The 17980-nt window shown below is 65.1% G+C and overlaps 1 protein-coding gene across 1 annotated transcript in view; it reads left to right on the plus strand.

Annotated features, from left to right (window-relative positions):
- LOC115643894 (carcinoembryonic antigen-related cell adhesion molecule 1-like) overlaps positions 1-9556 on the plus strand; it is a 39637-nt gene extending 30081 nt beyond the window's left edge. Inside the window, exons 3-10 of the mRNA XM_030547902.1 lie at positions 1879-2154; positions 2306-2569; positions 5106-5381; positions 5533-5793; positions 6513-6630; positions 7190-7239; positions 8045-8076; positions 8829-9556. Of these exons, the coding sequence (XP_030403762.1) occupies positions 1879-2154; positions 2306-2569; positions 5106-5381; positions 5533-5793; positions 6513-6630; positions 7190-7239; positions 8045-8076; positions 8829-8948 (1397 nt within the window). The 3' untranslated portion in view covers positions 8949-9556. The remainder of the gene's footprint in view (positions 1-1878; positions 2155-2305; positions 2570-5105; positions 5382-5532; positions 5794-6512; positions 6631-7189; positions 7240-8044; positions 8077-8828) is intronic.
- Positions 9557-17980: the final 8424 nt, after the last annotated feature.

The following is a 17980-nucleotide window of genomic DNA, read 5'->3' on the forward strand; positions in this document are numbered from 1 at the left end:
CACATCCAGCTGGTTCTCACCTGGGCCGGGCGTGTGGCCATGGCTCTGGTGGGCGGTGTTGGTCTGTACCCGCTATCACCCTATGGGCTGGCTCCAGGCCCCCAGCCGCGCACCTGGTCTGTGTCCCCGCCTGAGATCTGGGCACTGCTGGTCCCGGCGCTGCCTCCTGGGGTTGGGTAGTGGATGGCCGGAGGGGGAGGCACCGTCTCTCTGAGGTGCTGTTTCCGCCTTCGTTCTGTTGATTCTCTCTTTGGATTTACCAGATTCTTCTCTATGTGCCTGCCCGCCACGGGCCCCGCACCCCTCGGTGGCCCCAGCAAGGGGCTCCTGGAGAGAGCATTAACCAGCGGGCATGGGAGGGTGGTGCCCTGATAGAACAGACTGAAGGGGACAGTCCCACCCCCCACCCCCGGGGAAGGGAATACAGACTGGAGGGGGTTCCTTGGCCCTGCAGCTAGACTCTGGACACCCCCTCCCCAGTCAGACTCTCATGGGATGCGGGGAGAACCCAGGGGCCTAAGGCTGTGAGGGCCTTGCTGAGCTATTGTCATGGAGTCCCCGGGCGATGCTCTGGAACTGCTCCCCACAAAGCCAGGCAGGACTTTGGGGAGCCTCCTCTCCCTTGGAGCAGACTGTCTGCAGGGCAGGAAGCTCACATGTAGCATTCAGCATATGCCCCTCTGTGTGCTTCCCACAGCAAGTCCACCCAGTCGGGGTCCTGGGCGGGCCACAGGGTCCTGCACCCCCACTTTGCAGTCAGATGTGACTCTCAGCCAGCCAGTAACTCAGAGGTTTATTTAGACGACAGGAACACAGTCCAAAACAGGTCTTGCCAGTACAGATAACAAGACCCCCCTTAGTTAGGTCCATCTGGGGCCCCGGGGAGGCCACAGTCCCGCTGCCTTCTCAGGGCTCCCCTCCATTTTCCAGCCAGCCTCCAGAAACTCCCCAGCCCCCTCCAGCCCCTCCTCTCTGACTGTCTCTCTCTCCCGGGCCAGGAGGTCACCTGACCCCTTTGTTCTCCCCCACCTTTAGCATCCATCCCCTGGCAGGGGGAAGGGCCTGGCCATTAGTTGCCAGGACACAGAGGGTCGGCCAGGAACTGAGGCCCCCACACAGTATTCAGAGGGAACATTAAAACCAGTCCCACTTCGTCACAGCTATAGGGTTGGGTAGGAATGGGGGGCAGCGCTGGGCTGGGCGGATGCCCTCCTCACCCCACTGTGTCACCCTGTGCTCCCCAGGGTCAGTTAGAGGCTCTGGCAAACTACCCAGGATGCACCAGCAAGGTCACCCCTGTGTCCGGCCTGGGTCTGGGATGGGCAGCTCCGTCTGGGTAGGAGCAGAAGGCGAGGACCCAGCACATGGCCGTGCTCATGGGGCAATGCCGGCAGCACCAAGCACCCTGTGGGGTCACAACCCTCCTCTTGGGCCCGAACTGTCATGGGATCAGCTTGAAAACCCTACTGTCGGGCCGGAGTCTGGGAGCCGGAGCGTCGCTCTCCCTTCGAACCAGAGCTGAGAGTCTCCCGAAAATCACAGGACTCGGGGAGCCAGAGCCTCAAGGAGGCACCAATAACTGTGAGACTCGACGCCGGGGAGAGGGACCCTCTGCCAGACCCCAGAAGGCGACTGCCCATCTCCACAGCTCTGAGGGGCAAAGGGCGAAGGACCCTTCCCACGACACCGCAGGGCAGTGGCGCTGGGACCCTTCCCAGAACCTCACATGGTGGTGACACCAGGACCCTTCCCACAATGTTGTGGGACGACTACACTGGAACCTTCCCCACAAACCCACAGAATGGTGGTGCTGGACCCCGATGCTATGTGGATGGAGGGGCAGTACACACGGTAATGCTCTCTCTGCTCCTTGCACAGAAATGCTGCCCAGGCCCACGGTGACACCAAACCAAACCCTCGTGCTTGAGAACAAGACCTTCACCCTCAGGTGTAACAGCTCCCCCAGCGCTGACACCGTGCTCTGGCTCCGGGACGGGGCGTCCCTTGCGTCCAGTGACCGGCTGGTTCTGTCCTCTGACAACCGGACTCTCAAAGTGCTGAATGTCACCCGGGGCGACGCCGGTGCCTACCAGTGCGAGGTTGGGAACCCCGTCAGCTCCATACGCAGCGAGCCCGGCACCGTGACGGTGGCCTGTGAGTAACCGAAGCCCCATCGCCCGGCCGCGCTGCGCCTGGCTCTCACTCAGCCATGGCGATGCAGCTGCCCATGGAGTTGGGCGTGGGGTTGTTTATACAGGGATCCCTTTCTGGTGCCCTTCCCCTGACCTCCTCCCTCTCTGTGCAGATGGGCCGGAGTCCGCCAGGATAGAGCCATCAGAGCTCCTCCCCCAGCTCTTGGGGTCCCTTGTGCACCTGACGTGCGTCTCTGAGTCCGTCCCAGCCCCGCACTATCGCTGGGTTCTCAATAGCACTGAATTAAAGGGGACGGGGAGCAGCTTGACCCTTAATCTGACAAGCTTGGATCAGCAGGGCATGTACATGTGCCAGGCACAGAACCCCATCACCAGCCTGACCAAGAACAGCACCAGCCTGGTAATCCAGGTGCAGGGTGAGTTGCCGGGCACCGCGCCCTACACCCTCTTCTCTCTCAGGCACCCAGAGAACCTGGGGCTCCGTCACTCTCCAGCCAGCGCCCCGGCCACTCCGGATCTGTTCTGTCTGCAGCTGGGTTCCTGTCTGCATTGGACGTCCCCTGTCACCTGTCACGCTGTGCACCGACCCTGCGGGTCAGCGCCGTTCCTGCACCCTGGGCTCTGCCTGGCTCTAGAGCCAGGTCTGGGGTCTTCAGCTCAGTTCTGGATTCACCCCTCGGGATCTGTTCTCCAGGGGATCCTTCCAACCCTCTCCAGTCCAGATCAGACACCCCCTGTCGCCTGTCACTGCCTGCGCGGATCCCGCTCCCTGTGCTGGGTGCTCTCGGCTATTTCACTGTCTCTCCAGCCACATCCCCCTGCGCTCTGGTCTTGCCCAGGGCCCAGCTCCACCCCGTGGGCTCTGTCCTGTGGGGGCTGCTCCCAGCCGTGCTGCAGCTGGACCGGACGCTGCCTGTCGCCTTCCAAGTGATGCCTGACCCGTCCGATCAGCAGGTCGAGTGCACTGCTCTGTGCCTGTCTCTCCCTCCTGGCTCCATTCTGACTCTTCCCCCTGCCCCTCTGGGGCATCTGTCCTCCATGGGACGCCCCTATCACACCCCACTGCAGCTCAGGCAGCAGATTCCTGCACACCTGGCGCCTCCAGCTGGTTCCCACCTGGGCCGGGCATGTGGCCATGGCTCTGGCGGGGGCGTGTCAGTCTGTACCCCCTATCCCCCTATGGGCTGGCTCCAGGCCCCCAGCCGCGCACCTGGTCTGTGTCCCAGTGAGATCTGTGCACTGCCGGCCCCGGCGCTGCCTCCTGGGGGTGGGTAGCGAATGGGGCAGATTGGGGAGGGGAGACACCATTTCTCTGAGCCGCTGTTTCCTCCTTCACTCTGTTGATTCTCTCCTGGGACTTACCTGGTTCGCCTGCCCCCCAAGGCCCCCGCACTGCTCAGTGCCCCCCAGCAAGGGGTGCTGGAGAGTGAATTAGACAACAGGCAGGACAGGGAGCTCAGAGGGGGACAGGGAGATGGGGGGTGCCCTGAGGGAACAGATGGGAGAGGATGTTCCCAGCCCACTGGGGAAGGGGGTACAAACTGGAGGGGTTTCCTTGGCCCTGCCACTGGAGTCCGGACCTCTCCTCCCCAGTCAGACTCTCGTGGGTCATGGGGAGAACCCAGGGGGCCTGGGGCTGTGAGGCCCTGTCATGGAGTCACCGGGCGATGCTCTGGAACTGCTCCCCACAAAGCCAGGCAGGACTCTGGGGAGCCTCCTCTCCCTTGGAGCAGACTGTCTGCAGGGCAAAAAGCTCACACGGCTTCACCTCTTGGGTCTCTCCTTGGAGCATTCAGCATCCTCTGCCCCTCCGTGCGCTTCCCACAGCGAGCCCGCCCCAGCGGGGTCCTGGGGAAGCCACCGGGTCCTGCACCCCCACTTTGCAGTCAGACGTGACTCTCAGCCAGCCAGTAACGCAGAGGTTTATTCGATGACAGGAACAGGGTCTAAAACAGAGCTTGTAGCTACAGTGAACCGGACCCCTCGGCCGGGTCCATTCTGGGGCCCAGCAAGGCAGACACCCACGTCTGCCCTCACTCCTCGTCCCCAGCCACCCCCAAACTGAAACCCCCTCCAGCCCCTCCTCTCTGCTCAGCCCCTTTCCCGGGCCAGGAGGTCACCTGATCTCTCTGTCTCCAGCACCTTTAGCATCACCTGGCATGGGGAAGGGCCTGGCCATTAGTTGCCAGGAGCCAGAGGGTCGGCCAGAAACAGGCCCCCCCACAGTATTCAGAGGGAACATTAAGAACAGCCCCACTTTGTCACAGGCCCTTGCTGAGCTATATGGCTGGGTGGGACTAGGGGGCAGTGCTGGGTTGGGAGGTTGCCCCCCTCACCCCACTGGGTCTCCCCTATCTCCCTGGGGACACTGAGATGACTCTGGCTGACTGCCCATGATGCACCAGCAAGGTCACCCCCACCCTTCGTCCTGGGTCTGGGATGGGCAGCTCCATCTGGGTCGGAGGGGACAGCAAGAAACTGGCACAGGGCTGTGCCCACGGGACTATGCCAGCAGCACCAAACACCTTGTGGGGTTGTGACCTCAGGTCCGGCCTGAACTGTCATGGGATCATCTTGAAAATCCTGCTGTCAGGCCAGAGTCTAGGAGCCACAGCGTCACTCTCCCTTCAAACCAGAGCCGAGAGTCTCCCAAAAATCACAGGACTCCGGGAGCCAGAGCCTCAGGGAGGCATCAATAACTGTGAGACTCCATGCTGGGGAGAGGGACCCTCTGCTGGACCCCAGAAGGCAACTGCCCATCTCCGCGGCTCTGAGGAGCAAAGGGCGAAGGACCCTTCCCACGACACCGCAGGACAATGGCGCTGGGACCCTTCCCAGAACCTCACATGGTGGCAACACCAGCACCCTTGCCCCAGTCCCACAAGACATTAGCCCCAATCCCACATGGTGCATCAGGGACACACAGTAACACTCTCTCTGTTCCCTGCACAGAAATGCTGCCCAGGCCCACGGTGACACCGAACCAAACCCTAGTGCTGGAGAACGGGACCTTCACCCTCAGGTGTAACAGCTCCCCCAGCGCTGACACCGTGCTCTGGCTCCGGGACGGGGCGTCCCTCGTGCCCAGTGACCGGCTGGTGCTCTCCCCTGACAACCGGACCCTCACAGTGCTGGGTGTCACCCGGGATGACGCCGGTGCCTACCAGTGCGAGGTCAGGAACCCCGTTAGCACCAAACGCAGCGAGCCCGGCACCGTGACACTGGCCTGTGAGTAACTGCAGCCCCGGCCCCTCTGGCCCTGCTGGCATCGCCCAGCCATGGAGATGCGGCTGCCTCTGGGGTTGGATACAGGAGCTGTTAATACAGGGATCTCTCATGGGCACTGTCCTTTCCCTTGATCCCCTCTCTCTGTGTGTAGATGGGCCAGAGTCTGTCAGGATTGACCCGCCGGGACCCATCACCCTGACCCTCGGGTCCCCACTGACCCTGACGTGCGTCGCCGACTCCATCCCAGCCCCGAGCTATCGCTGGGGTCTCAATGGCACCGACACTAACCAGACCGGAAGCAGCTTGACCTTTAACCCCATGACCTTAGATCACCAGGGCACGTACGAGTGCCGTGCTCACAACCCGATTACCAACCGCACTGTCTCTGTGTGTGTCACTGCGCGGTTTGTGGGTGAGTCCCTGAGATCAAACCTAGCGCTGTCTCCCTGTCCGCCACCAGAAAACGCTCTGCTGGGGTCGAGGTGCAGGTGTGTCTGGGCCATGCACGGAGCCGGGCTGGGGCGTGGTGGGGTGGCCGGGACGTGGGCTGACCATGGCGCTCGGGGACCCTTGGGCGATGTTTCTGGATATGGTCCATCCTCTGTAGGGCCAGGTGCTGGGTGCCCGGACTGGGGCTAGGCTGGGGGTCTGTCTCCCCCATGCCTAGGAGGGACTCCATTGTGGCTGGGGGGCAGGGGATCTATCAATGCACCGTCCAGCCTCATGGTCTCCCGAATCCCCCTGACACCAGCCATAGCTGAGACCCCTACTCACCCAGCACTGGGCGTGGGGGTCACTGGCTCCACTGGGGGGCCCCAAGCCCCCCCTGCTCCCAAGGGGGCTGGGTAGCACCAGGAGACTTCCCAGTTCCTGACCTTTGGACCCCCCCTCAGCCCACCGCATCCTGGGTCCTGTTTTGGGCCCAAACCTGTCAGGCTCAGAGGACCCCTGGCTGAGCTACCCCCAATGTCTCTGGGGGGGGCAGATGGGGGCTCCAGCCCCCAGGGCCTCATGTTGGGCACCAAGAGGAAGCAGCATTGGGAAGCGTGGGGCTGTGAGGGGGGGGCGGTGACTGTACTCCCTGATACACACACCCCCTTTCTCCCTTTTCTCCTCCAGAATTTCTTCCAGAGCCAACTTCACCTCTAGGCCTGTCGCCTGGAGCCATCGCCGGGATTGTCATCGGGTCGCTGGCTGGGGCGGTGCTGCTTGGGGGCCTGCTCTACTTCCTGCTCCGCAAAACTGAAGGGTAACAGCTCGGGGGGCCGGGGGTCCCTGGGGCTGGGGGCTGCCCTGAGCGCTGTTGAGGGGGGTTGGGAGCTGCCCCTGGGTGCTGGAGGGGGTCACTCTCTCTGCCCCTCAGCCCCAGGTCTTTGCACTCTGGGGTCTCTGCTTGTCAGTCGCTCTGTGTTGAAGTGTCCTTCCACCTCTCTGCCCCCCAGGATGGGATCTCACCCCACACGCCTCTTGGAAACAGTGTCAGGTCTCCCAGGGAGCAATCCCTGCCCAGGCTGGCACCCAGCACCCTGAGCCACCCCAGAGCTACCCATCCCCACAGGGAGAGCCAGGGTGAATGTGGGGGGTGGATGGATGGAGAGGTGGGGGGGATGAATGGGTATGGGGTTCGGTAGGTGTGTGTGTGGGTGGATGGGCCGTGGGGAGGCGAGAGGAGGCGGGACAGGTCTGCAGTTTTGGGGAAGCTGGCTGGTTGCTGCCCCCCATTCCTGGCGTGGGACACGGCCCAATCCCACCCCCCTGCCCTGCCACCCCTGCCCCCCGGTGTCACGCAGAGTCTGCTGTTTTCCCAGGGGGCCCAAGCAGCACTCGCCCGTGGGAGGCCAGGCCGCGCCCACCCACAGTAAGTAGCAGCCCCACCCCTCGCAGCTTCATGCCATGTGCCGTGTGGGCGGGGCCTGCGAGCCACATGCCTGTACCATTGCTAGTGCCGCTGCTGCTCCCCTGCACCACAGTGTGATTGACAGCCAAGGGGCATGATGGGAAACTCCCTGGCCAGACAGGAAGTGACATCACAGCCGCGCCAGCCCCAGTTTCCAAGAGCCCGTCTGGGATTCTCTTCTCCCGGGCTGGGTCCTGGGTCCCCTGTCGCTGCTCTGGGCTGTGGGTGTCACGGGCTCCGGGTGCCCCCCACTCCCGCCACGTCTGGTGCTGGGAACTCGGGGGGCAACCGCGGAAATGGGGTGAGGGATCACTTGGGCCTGGGGTTCCCTGCATATTCCATCCCCCCACCCCCTTCCCTCCGGCAACCCCCCCTTACTCCCTCCCAACCCAACCCACGCGGCTGGGGCTGGGAACTGGAGCAGCACCGCGGAGACGCAGGGCCTGGGGGTCACGTGGCCAAGGGGTTGCCTGCTTATTCCCTCCCCATCCCCCACTGCTCGCCCTTCCCTTCCCTTCCCTCCCCCCCCCCCCGGGTTCACCATCCTGGTGCAAGGAGCACCCCCACCCCCAGGATCCCTGCTGAGCCCTTGGGGGCCACACCGGCTGCAGCCACTAACCCAGCTGGTGCTTCGCCTGCTGCCACTAACTCTGCACGGGCCCTGCTGCCCCTGGGGGGGGGGGTGTCACTGCTTGGCTGAGGGGGGGGACTGCACCTTGGACTGTCGTGTTTCTAACCCCGTCTGTCTCCTGTCTCTGTCCTTCAGACCAGGGCGATAGTGACAACAAACCTACCATGGTAAGGAGACTTCGTGTCTGGCCGCAGGACTCCTGGGTTCTATCCTGCTGCTAGGAGGGGAGAGGGTGGGAGTGGGGTCTGGTGGTTAGAGCGGGGTGGGGGCTGGGAGCCAGGACGCCTAGGTTCTTGCCCGGCTCTGGGAGGGGAGAGGAGGGAAGTGGCAATGAGGTCTGGTGGGTTAAAGCCGGGGAGCCAGGACTCCTGGGTTCTCTGCCTGGCTCTGGGAGGGGAGTGGAGGCTGGTGGTTAGAGCGGGAGGAGGCGCTGGGAGCCAGGACTCCTGAGTTCTTTCCCCAGCTCTGGGAGTGGAGTAGGGGCTGGTGATTAGAGCAGGGGGCTGGGAGCCAGGACTCCTGGGTTCTCTGCCTGGCTCTGGGAGGGGAGTGGGGGCTGGTGGTTAGAGCGGGAGGAGGCGCTGGGAGCCAGGACTCCTGGGTTCTTTCCCCAGCTCTGGGAGTGGAGTAGGGGCTGGTGATTAGAGCAGGGGGCTGGGAGCCAGGACTCCTGGGTTCTCTCCCTGGCTCAGGGACAGGGGTGAGGTCCAGGACTCCTGGGTTCTCTCCCTGGCTCAGGGACGGGGTGAGGTCCAGGACTCCTGGGTTCTCTCCCTGGCTCGGGGACAGGGATGCGGTCAGGGTCCAGGACTCCTGGGTTCTCTGCCTGGCTCTGGGAGGGGAGTAGGGCTGGTGGTTAGAGCAGGGGGCTGGGAGCCAGGACTCCTGGGTTCTCTGATCTGGCTTTCCTGTCTTCCAGGGTGAGGAAGACGTTCAGTATTCTACACTCGCCTTCACCGCAGGAGACCAGAAGCCACCACCCGGGCCCCAGCCCCCCCCAGAGAGCGGCACCGTGTACTCGGAAATCAGAAAAAAATGACTGTGATTTGCTTGGGACCTCGGGAATCACTGCACACCCCCCCACACCACCCAGGGGAGCTTCTGCAGCTCCCTCCCCCCGCATGAAGCACTCAGTGGGGGGCAGCTCCGGTCCCACCTACCCCTGCTCGCTGGGCACAATGAGGGTGATAGTCTCCCCAGGTGAGACCGTCAGGACTCCTGAGGGGCTCTGGGAGGGGAGAGAGGTCTAGTGGTCAGAGCAGGGAGCTGGGAGCCAGGACTCCTGGGTTCACATTTGCTTTGCACAGGGGTCAGGGCTGGGGGTGTGTGCTGTGCAGTGGGGGATGATCTGTGTGTGGGACTGGCGGATAACGATGACACCCCAACCCCAGGCTGCACTGTCAGTGCTGGCTGGGCGTGGGGCATGGATCTGGGCAGCCTCGGTCCAGGGGTGAGATGGCGCCATCACCCCATAGCATCTCAGCCCAGAGCCCTGTGCCCCCCAGCTCCACCCCCCCAGCTCTCCGCATCCTCCTCCCCGGGCTTCCCGCTGTCAGACAGCCTCCAAGGTGCAGGGCAGTTGTGCTGCTAGGGGGGTGATGATTGTGTGGGGTGCGGGGTGTTGCTTACAGTGGATGGGACTGGCTGATCGGGGGTTTGCACTGTGATTAACTCTGTTTGTAATAAAACGAAATGTCAAAACTCCCCCCCACGACTGCTGGGGGAGGGGGAGGGCAGGGACAGGCCAACGCTGGGGGTGGGGACACGGGGACATGGGACAAGCAGACATGGACATGGGGACACGCAGACACTGGTGTCAGACACACAGACGGACCCAGGGGTGGGAGGACACGGGGATGACAGAGAGATGCACGGACAGCAACACGGGACGAGCAGATCCCCAGGCACAGAATGGGCTGACGCTGGGGGTGGGGACACAGGACAAGCAGACATGGACATGGGACGGGACAAGCAGACACTGGGCATGGGGACACACAGATGGACACAGGGATGGGAGGACACGGGGACGACCGACACAGACGGACAGTGACACGGGACAGGCAGCTCCCCGGGCACAGGACGGACATGGGGACACACAGACGGACACAGGGGTGGGAGGACACGGTGACGACCGACACACACGGACAGTGACACGGGACAGGCAGCTCCCCGGGCACAGGACGGACATGGGGACACACAGACGGACACGGGTGGGAGGACACGGGGACGACCGACAGACACACGGACAGTGACACGGGAAAGGCAGCTCCCCGGGCACAGGACGGACATGGGGACACACAGACGGACACAGGGGCGGGAGGACACGGGGATGACCGACACAGACGGACAGTGACACGGGACAGGCAGCTCCCCGGGCACAGGACGGACATGGGGACACACAGATGGACACAGGGATGGGAGGACACGGGGACGACCGACAGACACACGGACAGTGACACGGGAAAGGCAGCTCCCCGGGCACAGGACGGACATGGGGACACACAGACGGACACAGGGGTGGGAGGACATGGGGACGACCGACACAGACGGACAGTGACACGGGACAGGCAGCTCCCCGGGCACAGGACGGACATGGGGACACACAGACGGACACAGGGGCGGGAGGACACGGGGATGACCGACAGACACAAGGACAGTGACACGGGACAGGCAGCTCCCCGGGCACAGGACGGACATGGGGACACACAGACGGACACGGGTGGGAGGACACGGGGACGACCGACAGACACACGGACAGTGACATGGGACAGGCAGCTCCCTGGGCACAGGACGGACATGGGGACACACAGACGGACACAGGGGTGGGAGGACACGGGGACGACCGACAGACACACGGACAGTGACACGGGACAGGCAGCTCCCCGGGCACAGGACGGACATGGGGACGCACAGACGGACACAGGGGTGGGAGGACACGGGGATGACCGACAGACACACGTCTCTGTGGACGGCCTTGGGCTGCTGCGGGGCCGTGACCTGCTGCTCCACGGACCCGCTGAGGAAGGGCCCTGGGGAGCATCTCTCCAGCAGCAGCTGGGCCAGGACAAGCCCCCAGCCCCCCCCCCAGCCCCGCCCTCACCTGTCCTGGTCTCTTTGGGCAAAGCACCCCCCCGGCAAGCCAAGGGCCGTGACTGGGGGTGTCAGACAAGGTGAAAATAGGTGGCTGGGGGGGGGAGGCCATTCCCCTCCCCAAAGAAGGGCTACTCAGCTGAGGACGGTTCCCCTGCTGTGACCCCGAGTAGGGCAGGGCCCACCCAGCCCCACACCAGGGACTGAGTCATCGGGGCCTGGGGTGAATTCCCAGGATCCTGGGGCTGTGACAGAGGGAGCTGATCGGCCTGTCCTCACTGGGCAGGGCTGGGCCTGGGGGTGGCTGGGCCCCCGCTGGGTAAGGGGGAAACGGGCAGGGCAGGCGGATGCCCAGCGGGTTCACCGTCCCAGGGCTGAGGGACACCCCAGGGAAGGGGGAAGCAGCTGCACAGATGATGCTGGGAACTGAGACTTGGGCAGAGGGTGACCATGGCCGGGGGGGGGGTGTCCCCTGATCCAGAGACCCTGGATCACAGCCCACCGTGGGGGGGGGGGCTCTGCCCTGGGGGTCAAGGCAACAGGTTCATCCCCAGAGGGTAACTGGGGACCTGGCACACGCACAGCCTGGGGGGGAGACGATTCCAGAGGGGGCTGGGCAGCGTGGGGAGCCCCCAGCCGCACCAGACCCCGGACACCAGAGCTGTGACCTGCCTCCAAGGTGGCAAGCCCACGCCGAGCCCCCAGACGGTGCCAAGGTCACCTCCCGCCCCAGCCTAGGACACCCCGGCCTGCAGCCACGGCGGTTTGTGCATGGAGGCAGAGGGGTCACTGCCCCCCTCACACCCCCTGCCAGCATCGACCCCACAGGATGGGGGGGTGTGACCTCCCCATGTGCCCCTGCTCGTGTGCTCAGGGGGGAGGCACCAGGCAGGCGTGATGCTGCTCCGGGCCGGGTCCTGGCCCCTCCACGGGGTTTGGTTGTCGGGGTGGGTGGGAATCGCGCCATTGCTCAGCAGCTGAGGGGAGGGGCAGAAATGTGCTGGCTGTGATGGTGTCGGCCATGCCTGGGAGGCGCGTGTGACCCAGGCTAGGAGGGGCCTTGACCTTCCCCAGCTCGGGTGGGGGAAGAGAATCCTGCTGTTGTCATATTTTGATGGCCACTGGCTGTGACTCGGTTTCCCCACTCACTGAGCGTGGCCACTTGCTGTGGTGAAAGGGTTAATCTCCCCAGGTCAGGGCAGTGAGGGGGAGTCAGGCAGGCAGTGGCCCGATCCTGGCGCCCCAGGGATTTCGATGTGCCGGCTGGTCCTCACATGGTGCCCGGAGCGTCTCTGCTGGGGCCAGGGCTCAGCTGGGGACCCCTGGAGAGCAGGGGAGGGGGGGATGCAGGGCCTAGCTCAGGGCAGTGGGGGCCTGGCACAGCACAGGGGCCCTGCCAGATGGGCTGGGTGACAGCCAGGGCAGAGAGCCAAGACAGACACTGCCTGCCCCCGCGACAGGGCTGGGGGTACGAGGGGGCGTCCTGCTGGTGGAAGGAGCTGCATAGAGCCAGGGTCCTGGGCTGGGGGGCGAAGGGTGAGCAGAAGGCCAGGGAGCTAGAGGGGCTGGGAGCCAGGACTCCTGGGTTCTCTCCCAGCTCTGGGAGGGGAGTGGGTCCCAGTGGGTTGGGGATGGGAGCCAGGACTCCTGGGTTCTCTCCTGGCTCTAGGAGGGGAGTGGGGCCTGGGAGCCAGGACTCCTGGGTTCCCCGGCTGGCAGTGGGTGCAGGCCGCTGGGTGTTTTGTTGGCCAGGTGGCTGAACGCGGATGTTTGATTTCTCTGGTTCCTCTTTATGGAGATTCACTAGAAAGATCCCGGCCGCACTGGGGGGGCGGGGGGGGACGGGACGAGGATGAGCAGAAGCAGAAGTGGTTAGATCAGATACCTGGAAATCCGGTCACCAGAACCTGCACGTCACCCCCACCCTGCCCATCCCCCCTCCCAGAGCCAGGAGAGAACCCAGGAGTCCTGGCTCCCAGCCCCCTGCTCTAACCACCAGCCCCCACTCCTCTCCCAGAGCCGAGAGAGAACCCAGGAGTCCTGGCTCCCAGCCCCCTGCTCTAACCACCAGCCCCCACTCCTCTCCCAGAGCCGAGAGAGAACCCAGGAGTCCTGGCTCCCAGCCCCCTGCTCTAACCACCAGCCCCCACTCCTCTCCCAGAGCCGAGAGAGAACCCAGGAGTCCTGGCTCCCAGCCCCCCGACTCTAACCCACCAGCCCCCATGCCCCTCCCAGAGCCAGGAGAGAACCCAGGAGTCCTGGCTCCCAGCCCCCTGCTCTAACCACCAGCCCCCGCTCCTCTCCCAGAGCCGAGAGAGAACCCAGGAGTCCTGGCTCCCAGCCCCCCCGCTCTAACCCACCAGCCCCCACTGCCCCTCCCAGAGCTGGGACAGATCCCAGGAGTCCTGGCTACACCCTCCCCCCATCTCCTCCTCCCAGAGCTGGGAGAGAACCCAGGAGTCCAGTCCCCCCCCCCCCGCTCTAACCACTAGACATCACTCCTCTCCGAGAGCTGGGACAGAACCCAGGAGTCCTGGCTCCCAGCCCCCACCCCCGCTCTAACCACTAGACATCACTCCTCTCCGAGAGCTGGGACAGAACCCAGGAGTCCTGGCTCCCAGCCACCACCCCCGCTCTAACCACTAGACATCACTCCTCTCCGAGAGCTGGGACAGAACCCAGGAGTCCTGGCTCCCAGCCACCACCCCCGCTCTAACCACTAGACATCACTCCTCTCCGAGAGCTGGGACAGAACCCAGGAGTCCTGGCTCCCAGCCACCACTACCCTGACCAGGAATTCCCGCCCCCCCCCCGCACCCTGTGACACCCTCAGCTGCTTTAAACAGGAATAAAACCTCTTTTGTGCTGCGAGTTTGTTTAGCTTCAACAGCAGGAAATTGGGAGAAAAAAAAATGAAACCAGGCGGCCGGGCCCAAGGCAGCCCCCCTCGGCGCGTGCTCCCTGCCCCACAAGTGTGTAATGACCCCCCCCGCACCTCCCCCCGAGCAGAGACACTGGCCCATCCGTGCCTGGCTGGGGGCTGGGGGAGACCAGGCCGTGATAGGGGGTCTGGGGGGCAGGGCCGGCGCTACCATTTGGGCAGCCTAGGAAGTCGCCTAGGGCCCCAGGATTTTCGGGGGGCGGGATTTTGCCGGGGGGGTGGCAGGCGGCTCCGGTGGACCTCCCGCAGGCATGGTTGGGGCAGCTCCACCGGAGCCGCGGGACCAGCGCGCGGGGTGGCAAAATTGCCATCCGCCTAGGGCGCTCAAACCCCTAGCGCCGGTCCTGCTGGGGGGCACCAGGGAGCCGGGCCCTGGGGAAGTGCCTTGGGCTGGGCATTAACCCCCCCAACACCCCCCAATGACTAGCACCCCCGGGTGGAGGGGGCACAGGAGGGGGGGCAGGTCCCGTTTCACTCGCTTTGCAGGGGCGTGAACAGCAGCTGTCCCAGAGCCAGCTGGACAGACAGACAGACGGACAGACACGCCGCTGTCCCCCGGACAGATGGACAGACACGCCCCTTCCCCCAGACAGACGGACACGCCCCTGCCCCCCAGACAGACAGACGGACAGACACGACCCTGACCCCAGACAGACGGACACGCCCCTGCCCCCCAGACAGACAGACGGACAGACACGACCCTGACCCCAGACAGACGGACACGCCCCTGCCCCCCAGACAGACAGACGGACAGACACGCCTCTGCCCCCAGACAGACGGACATGCCCCTGCCCCCCAGACAGACAGACGGACAGACACGCCCCTGCCCCCCAGACAGATGGACAGATGGACAGACAGACACGACCCTGACCCCAGACAGACGGACACGCCCCTGCCCCCAAGACAGACAGACGGACGGACAGACATACTCCTGCCCCTCAGTCAGACATATGGAGGGATACGCCTCTGCCCCCAGACAGACGGACACACCCCTGTCCCCAGAGAGACGGACACACCCCTGCCCCCCAGACAGACAGACGGACGGACAAACCCCTGCCCCCCAGACAGACGGACACACCCCTGCCCCCCAGACAGACGGACAGACGGACACATCCCTGCCCCCCAGACAGACGGACATGCCGCTGCCCCCCAGACAGACAGACAGACAGATGGACACGCCCCTGCCCCCCAGACAGACAGACGGACGGACACACCCCTACCCCCCAGACAGACGGACATGCCCCTGCCCCCCAGACAGACAGACGGACACACCCCTGCCCCCCAGACAGATGGACAGATGGACACATCCCTGCCCCCCAGACAGACGGACAGACGGACACACCCCTGCCCCCCAGACAGACAGACAGACGGACACACCCCTGCCCCCCAGACAGACAGACGGACGGACACACCCCTGCCCCCCAGACAGATGGACAGATGGACACATCCCTGCCCCCCAGACAGACGGACAGACGGACACACCCCTGCCCCCCAGACAGACAGACGGACGGACACACCCCTGCCCCCCAGAGAGACGGACAGACGGACACACCCCTGCCCCCCAGACAGACAGACGGACGGACACACCCCTGCCCCCCCAGACAGATGGACGGACGTGCAGACTTGGCCATTGGGGGAGGGGAGGTTTCCAGTTGTGAAACTTGCAGCAGGGAGCCAAACCCCAACTTCCCTGTGCCCCCCCACGGTTGCCTGGGTTCCCACACGATTCTGCCCCCGCCCCTAGTGACCCCTGTCCACACACACACACACACACACACACACACACACACACACAAACCCCCCTCCCTGGGGGGACGGGCTACAGGGGAATGTGACAGGTGTGGTGGGGCAGGGCCCGAACCCCTGGGTCCCCAAGATGAAGATCCACCTAGTGATCCCTCCCCCAATCCCGGGAATAGGCCACAGAGGGAATGTGACTGGGGGAGGGGCGCCTGCCCATCCACGTCCCGGACGCCTGGGTCCCCTGGCAGTGCCACCCTGGAACAGATGTCACCCTGCTCCACCCCGCAACCTGGGGGACTCTAACTGGTTAATGGCCTTGGGCTGTTCCTTATTGCAGGGTAATCCCCCCCCCCCCGCGCGCCCCCGCCCTGCCTGGGGCTGGGACAGACAGATGGGGGAGGGGAGGCACCAGCTCAGCACAGACCTGGAGAGCTTGGGGGTGGGGGGCAGGTTTGGATACTATGTGCTCCCATGGGGGCTCAGAGCTCCCCTGCCCCTACCCCCAGCCCCAGCCGTGGCCATCTGGGTGACTCGGTGCCCTCAGGTCCGAGTGGAACTGGGGGGCTGGATGGCGAAGGGGCTGGGGGGGGCTGGATGTGGGTGGATGGGGAGGGGAGTGGCTGGCCCGCGTGATAACAGAGGGGAAGGGGAAGTGGGGGACTGGATGGGGAGGGGAGTGGTTGGCCTGTGTGATAAGAGCAGGGAAGTGGTTGGGTGTCGCAGGCTGTGGGGCTGATGGGAACCTGTGGGGCGGGTGGACAAGGCAGGGACGTGCTGTGGGGCTGCAGGGGAAGGGAAAGGGGGGGTGGGCAGAGGGGTATCGTTAGTGGTGGGAGAATCTGGCCTGCCCGTCGCTTCCCAGTCCCTCTGGTGCCCCTCAGTCCTGCCCCCTCCCCCATCCCTAGGGCAGAGATTCCCCCCCCAACCCGTCTTATGGGGCTGTTTACAGGGCAGGTCGCACCCAGGGGAGGGACATAAAGGAGAAGGGGGGGGCGATGTTCTATGGACTCACCCTGTAAATTACCCTGGTTTGTGCCACATCCCCCCCCACACACACACCTCCCAGATGGGCCCGTCCCGGCTGGAATGACGCCTCCTCAAACTTCATCGGCCTGGTGCTCACCTGGGCCATAAACGACATCACGGCCCTTTGCACGCAGGGGGTGCCCAGGTGCTGAGCGGGCACTGCTGGGGGAGCTCACAGCCCTGGGAAACCCAGCTGGGGGCACTGCTTGGGGGGAGCTCACAGCCCTGGGATCCCCGGCTGGGGGCACTGCGGGGGGGGAGCACACAGCCCTGGGATCCCCGGCTGGGGGCACTGCTGGGGGGGAGCTCACAGCCCTGGGAAACCCGGCTGGGGGCACTGCTGGGGGGGAGCTCACAGCCCTGGGATCCCCGGCTGGGGGCACTGCGGGGGGGGCGCTCACAGCCCTGGGATCCCCGGCTGGGGGCACTGCTGGGGGGGAGCTCACAGCCCTGGGAAACCCGGCTGGGGGCACTGCTGGGGGGGAGCTCACAGCCCTGGGATCCCCGGCTGGGGGCACTGCTGGGGGGGAGCTCACAGCCCTGGGATCCCCGGCTGGGGGCACTGCTGGGGGGGAGCTCACAGCCCTGGGAAACCCGGCTGGGGGCACTGCTGGGTGGGAGCTCACAGCCCTGGGATCCCCGGCTGGGGGCACTGCTGGGGGGGAGCTCACAGCCCTGGGATCCCCGGCTGGGGGCACTGCTGGGGGGAGCTCACAGCCCTGGGAAACCCGGCTGGGGGCACTGCTGGGGGGGAGCTCACAGCCCTGGGATCCCCGGCTGGGGGCACTGCTGGGGGGAGCTCACAGCCCTGGGATCCCCGGCTGGGGGCACTGCTGGGGGGGAGCTCACAGCCCTGGGATCCCCGGCTGGGGGCACTGCTGGGGGGGAGCTCACAGCCCTGGGATCCCCGGCTGGGGGCACTGCTGGGGGGAGCTCACAGCCCTGGGATCCCCGGCTGGGGGCACTGCTGGGCGGGAGCTCACAGCCCTGGGATCCCCGGCTGGGGGCACTGCTGGGGGGGAGCTCACAGCCCTGGGATACCCGGCTGGGGGCACTGCTGGGGGGAGCTCACAGCCCTGGGATCCCCGGCTGGGGGCACTGCTGGGGGAGCTCACAGCCCTGGGATCCCCGGCTGGGGGCACTGCTGGGGGGAGCTCACAGCCCTGGGAACCCAGGCTGGGGGCACTGCTGGGGGGGAGCTCACAGCCCTGGGATCCCCGGCTGGGGGCACTGCTGGGGGGGAGCTCACAGCCCTGGGATCCCCGGCTGGG

Source organism: Gopherus evgoodei, unplaced genomic scaffold, assembly GCF_007399415.2.
Source record: "Gopherus evgoodei ecotype Sinaloan lineage unplaced genomic scaffold, rGopEvg1_v1.p scaffold_76_arrow_ctg1, whole genome shotgun sequence".
NCBI lineage: Eukaryota > Metazoa > Chordata > Testudines > Testudinidae > Gopherus > Gopherus evgoodei.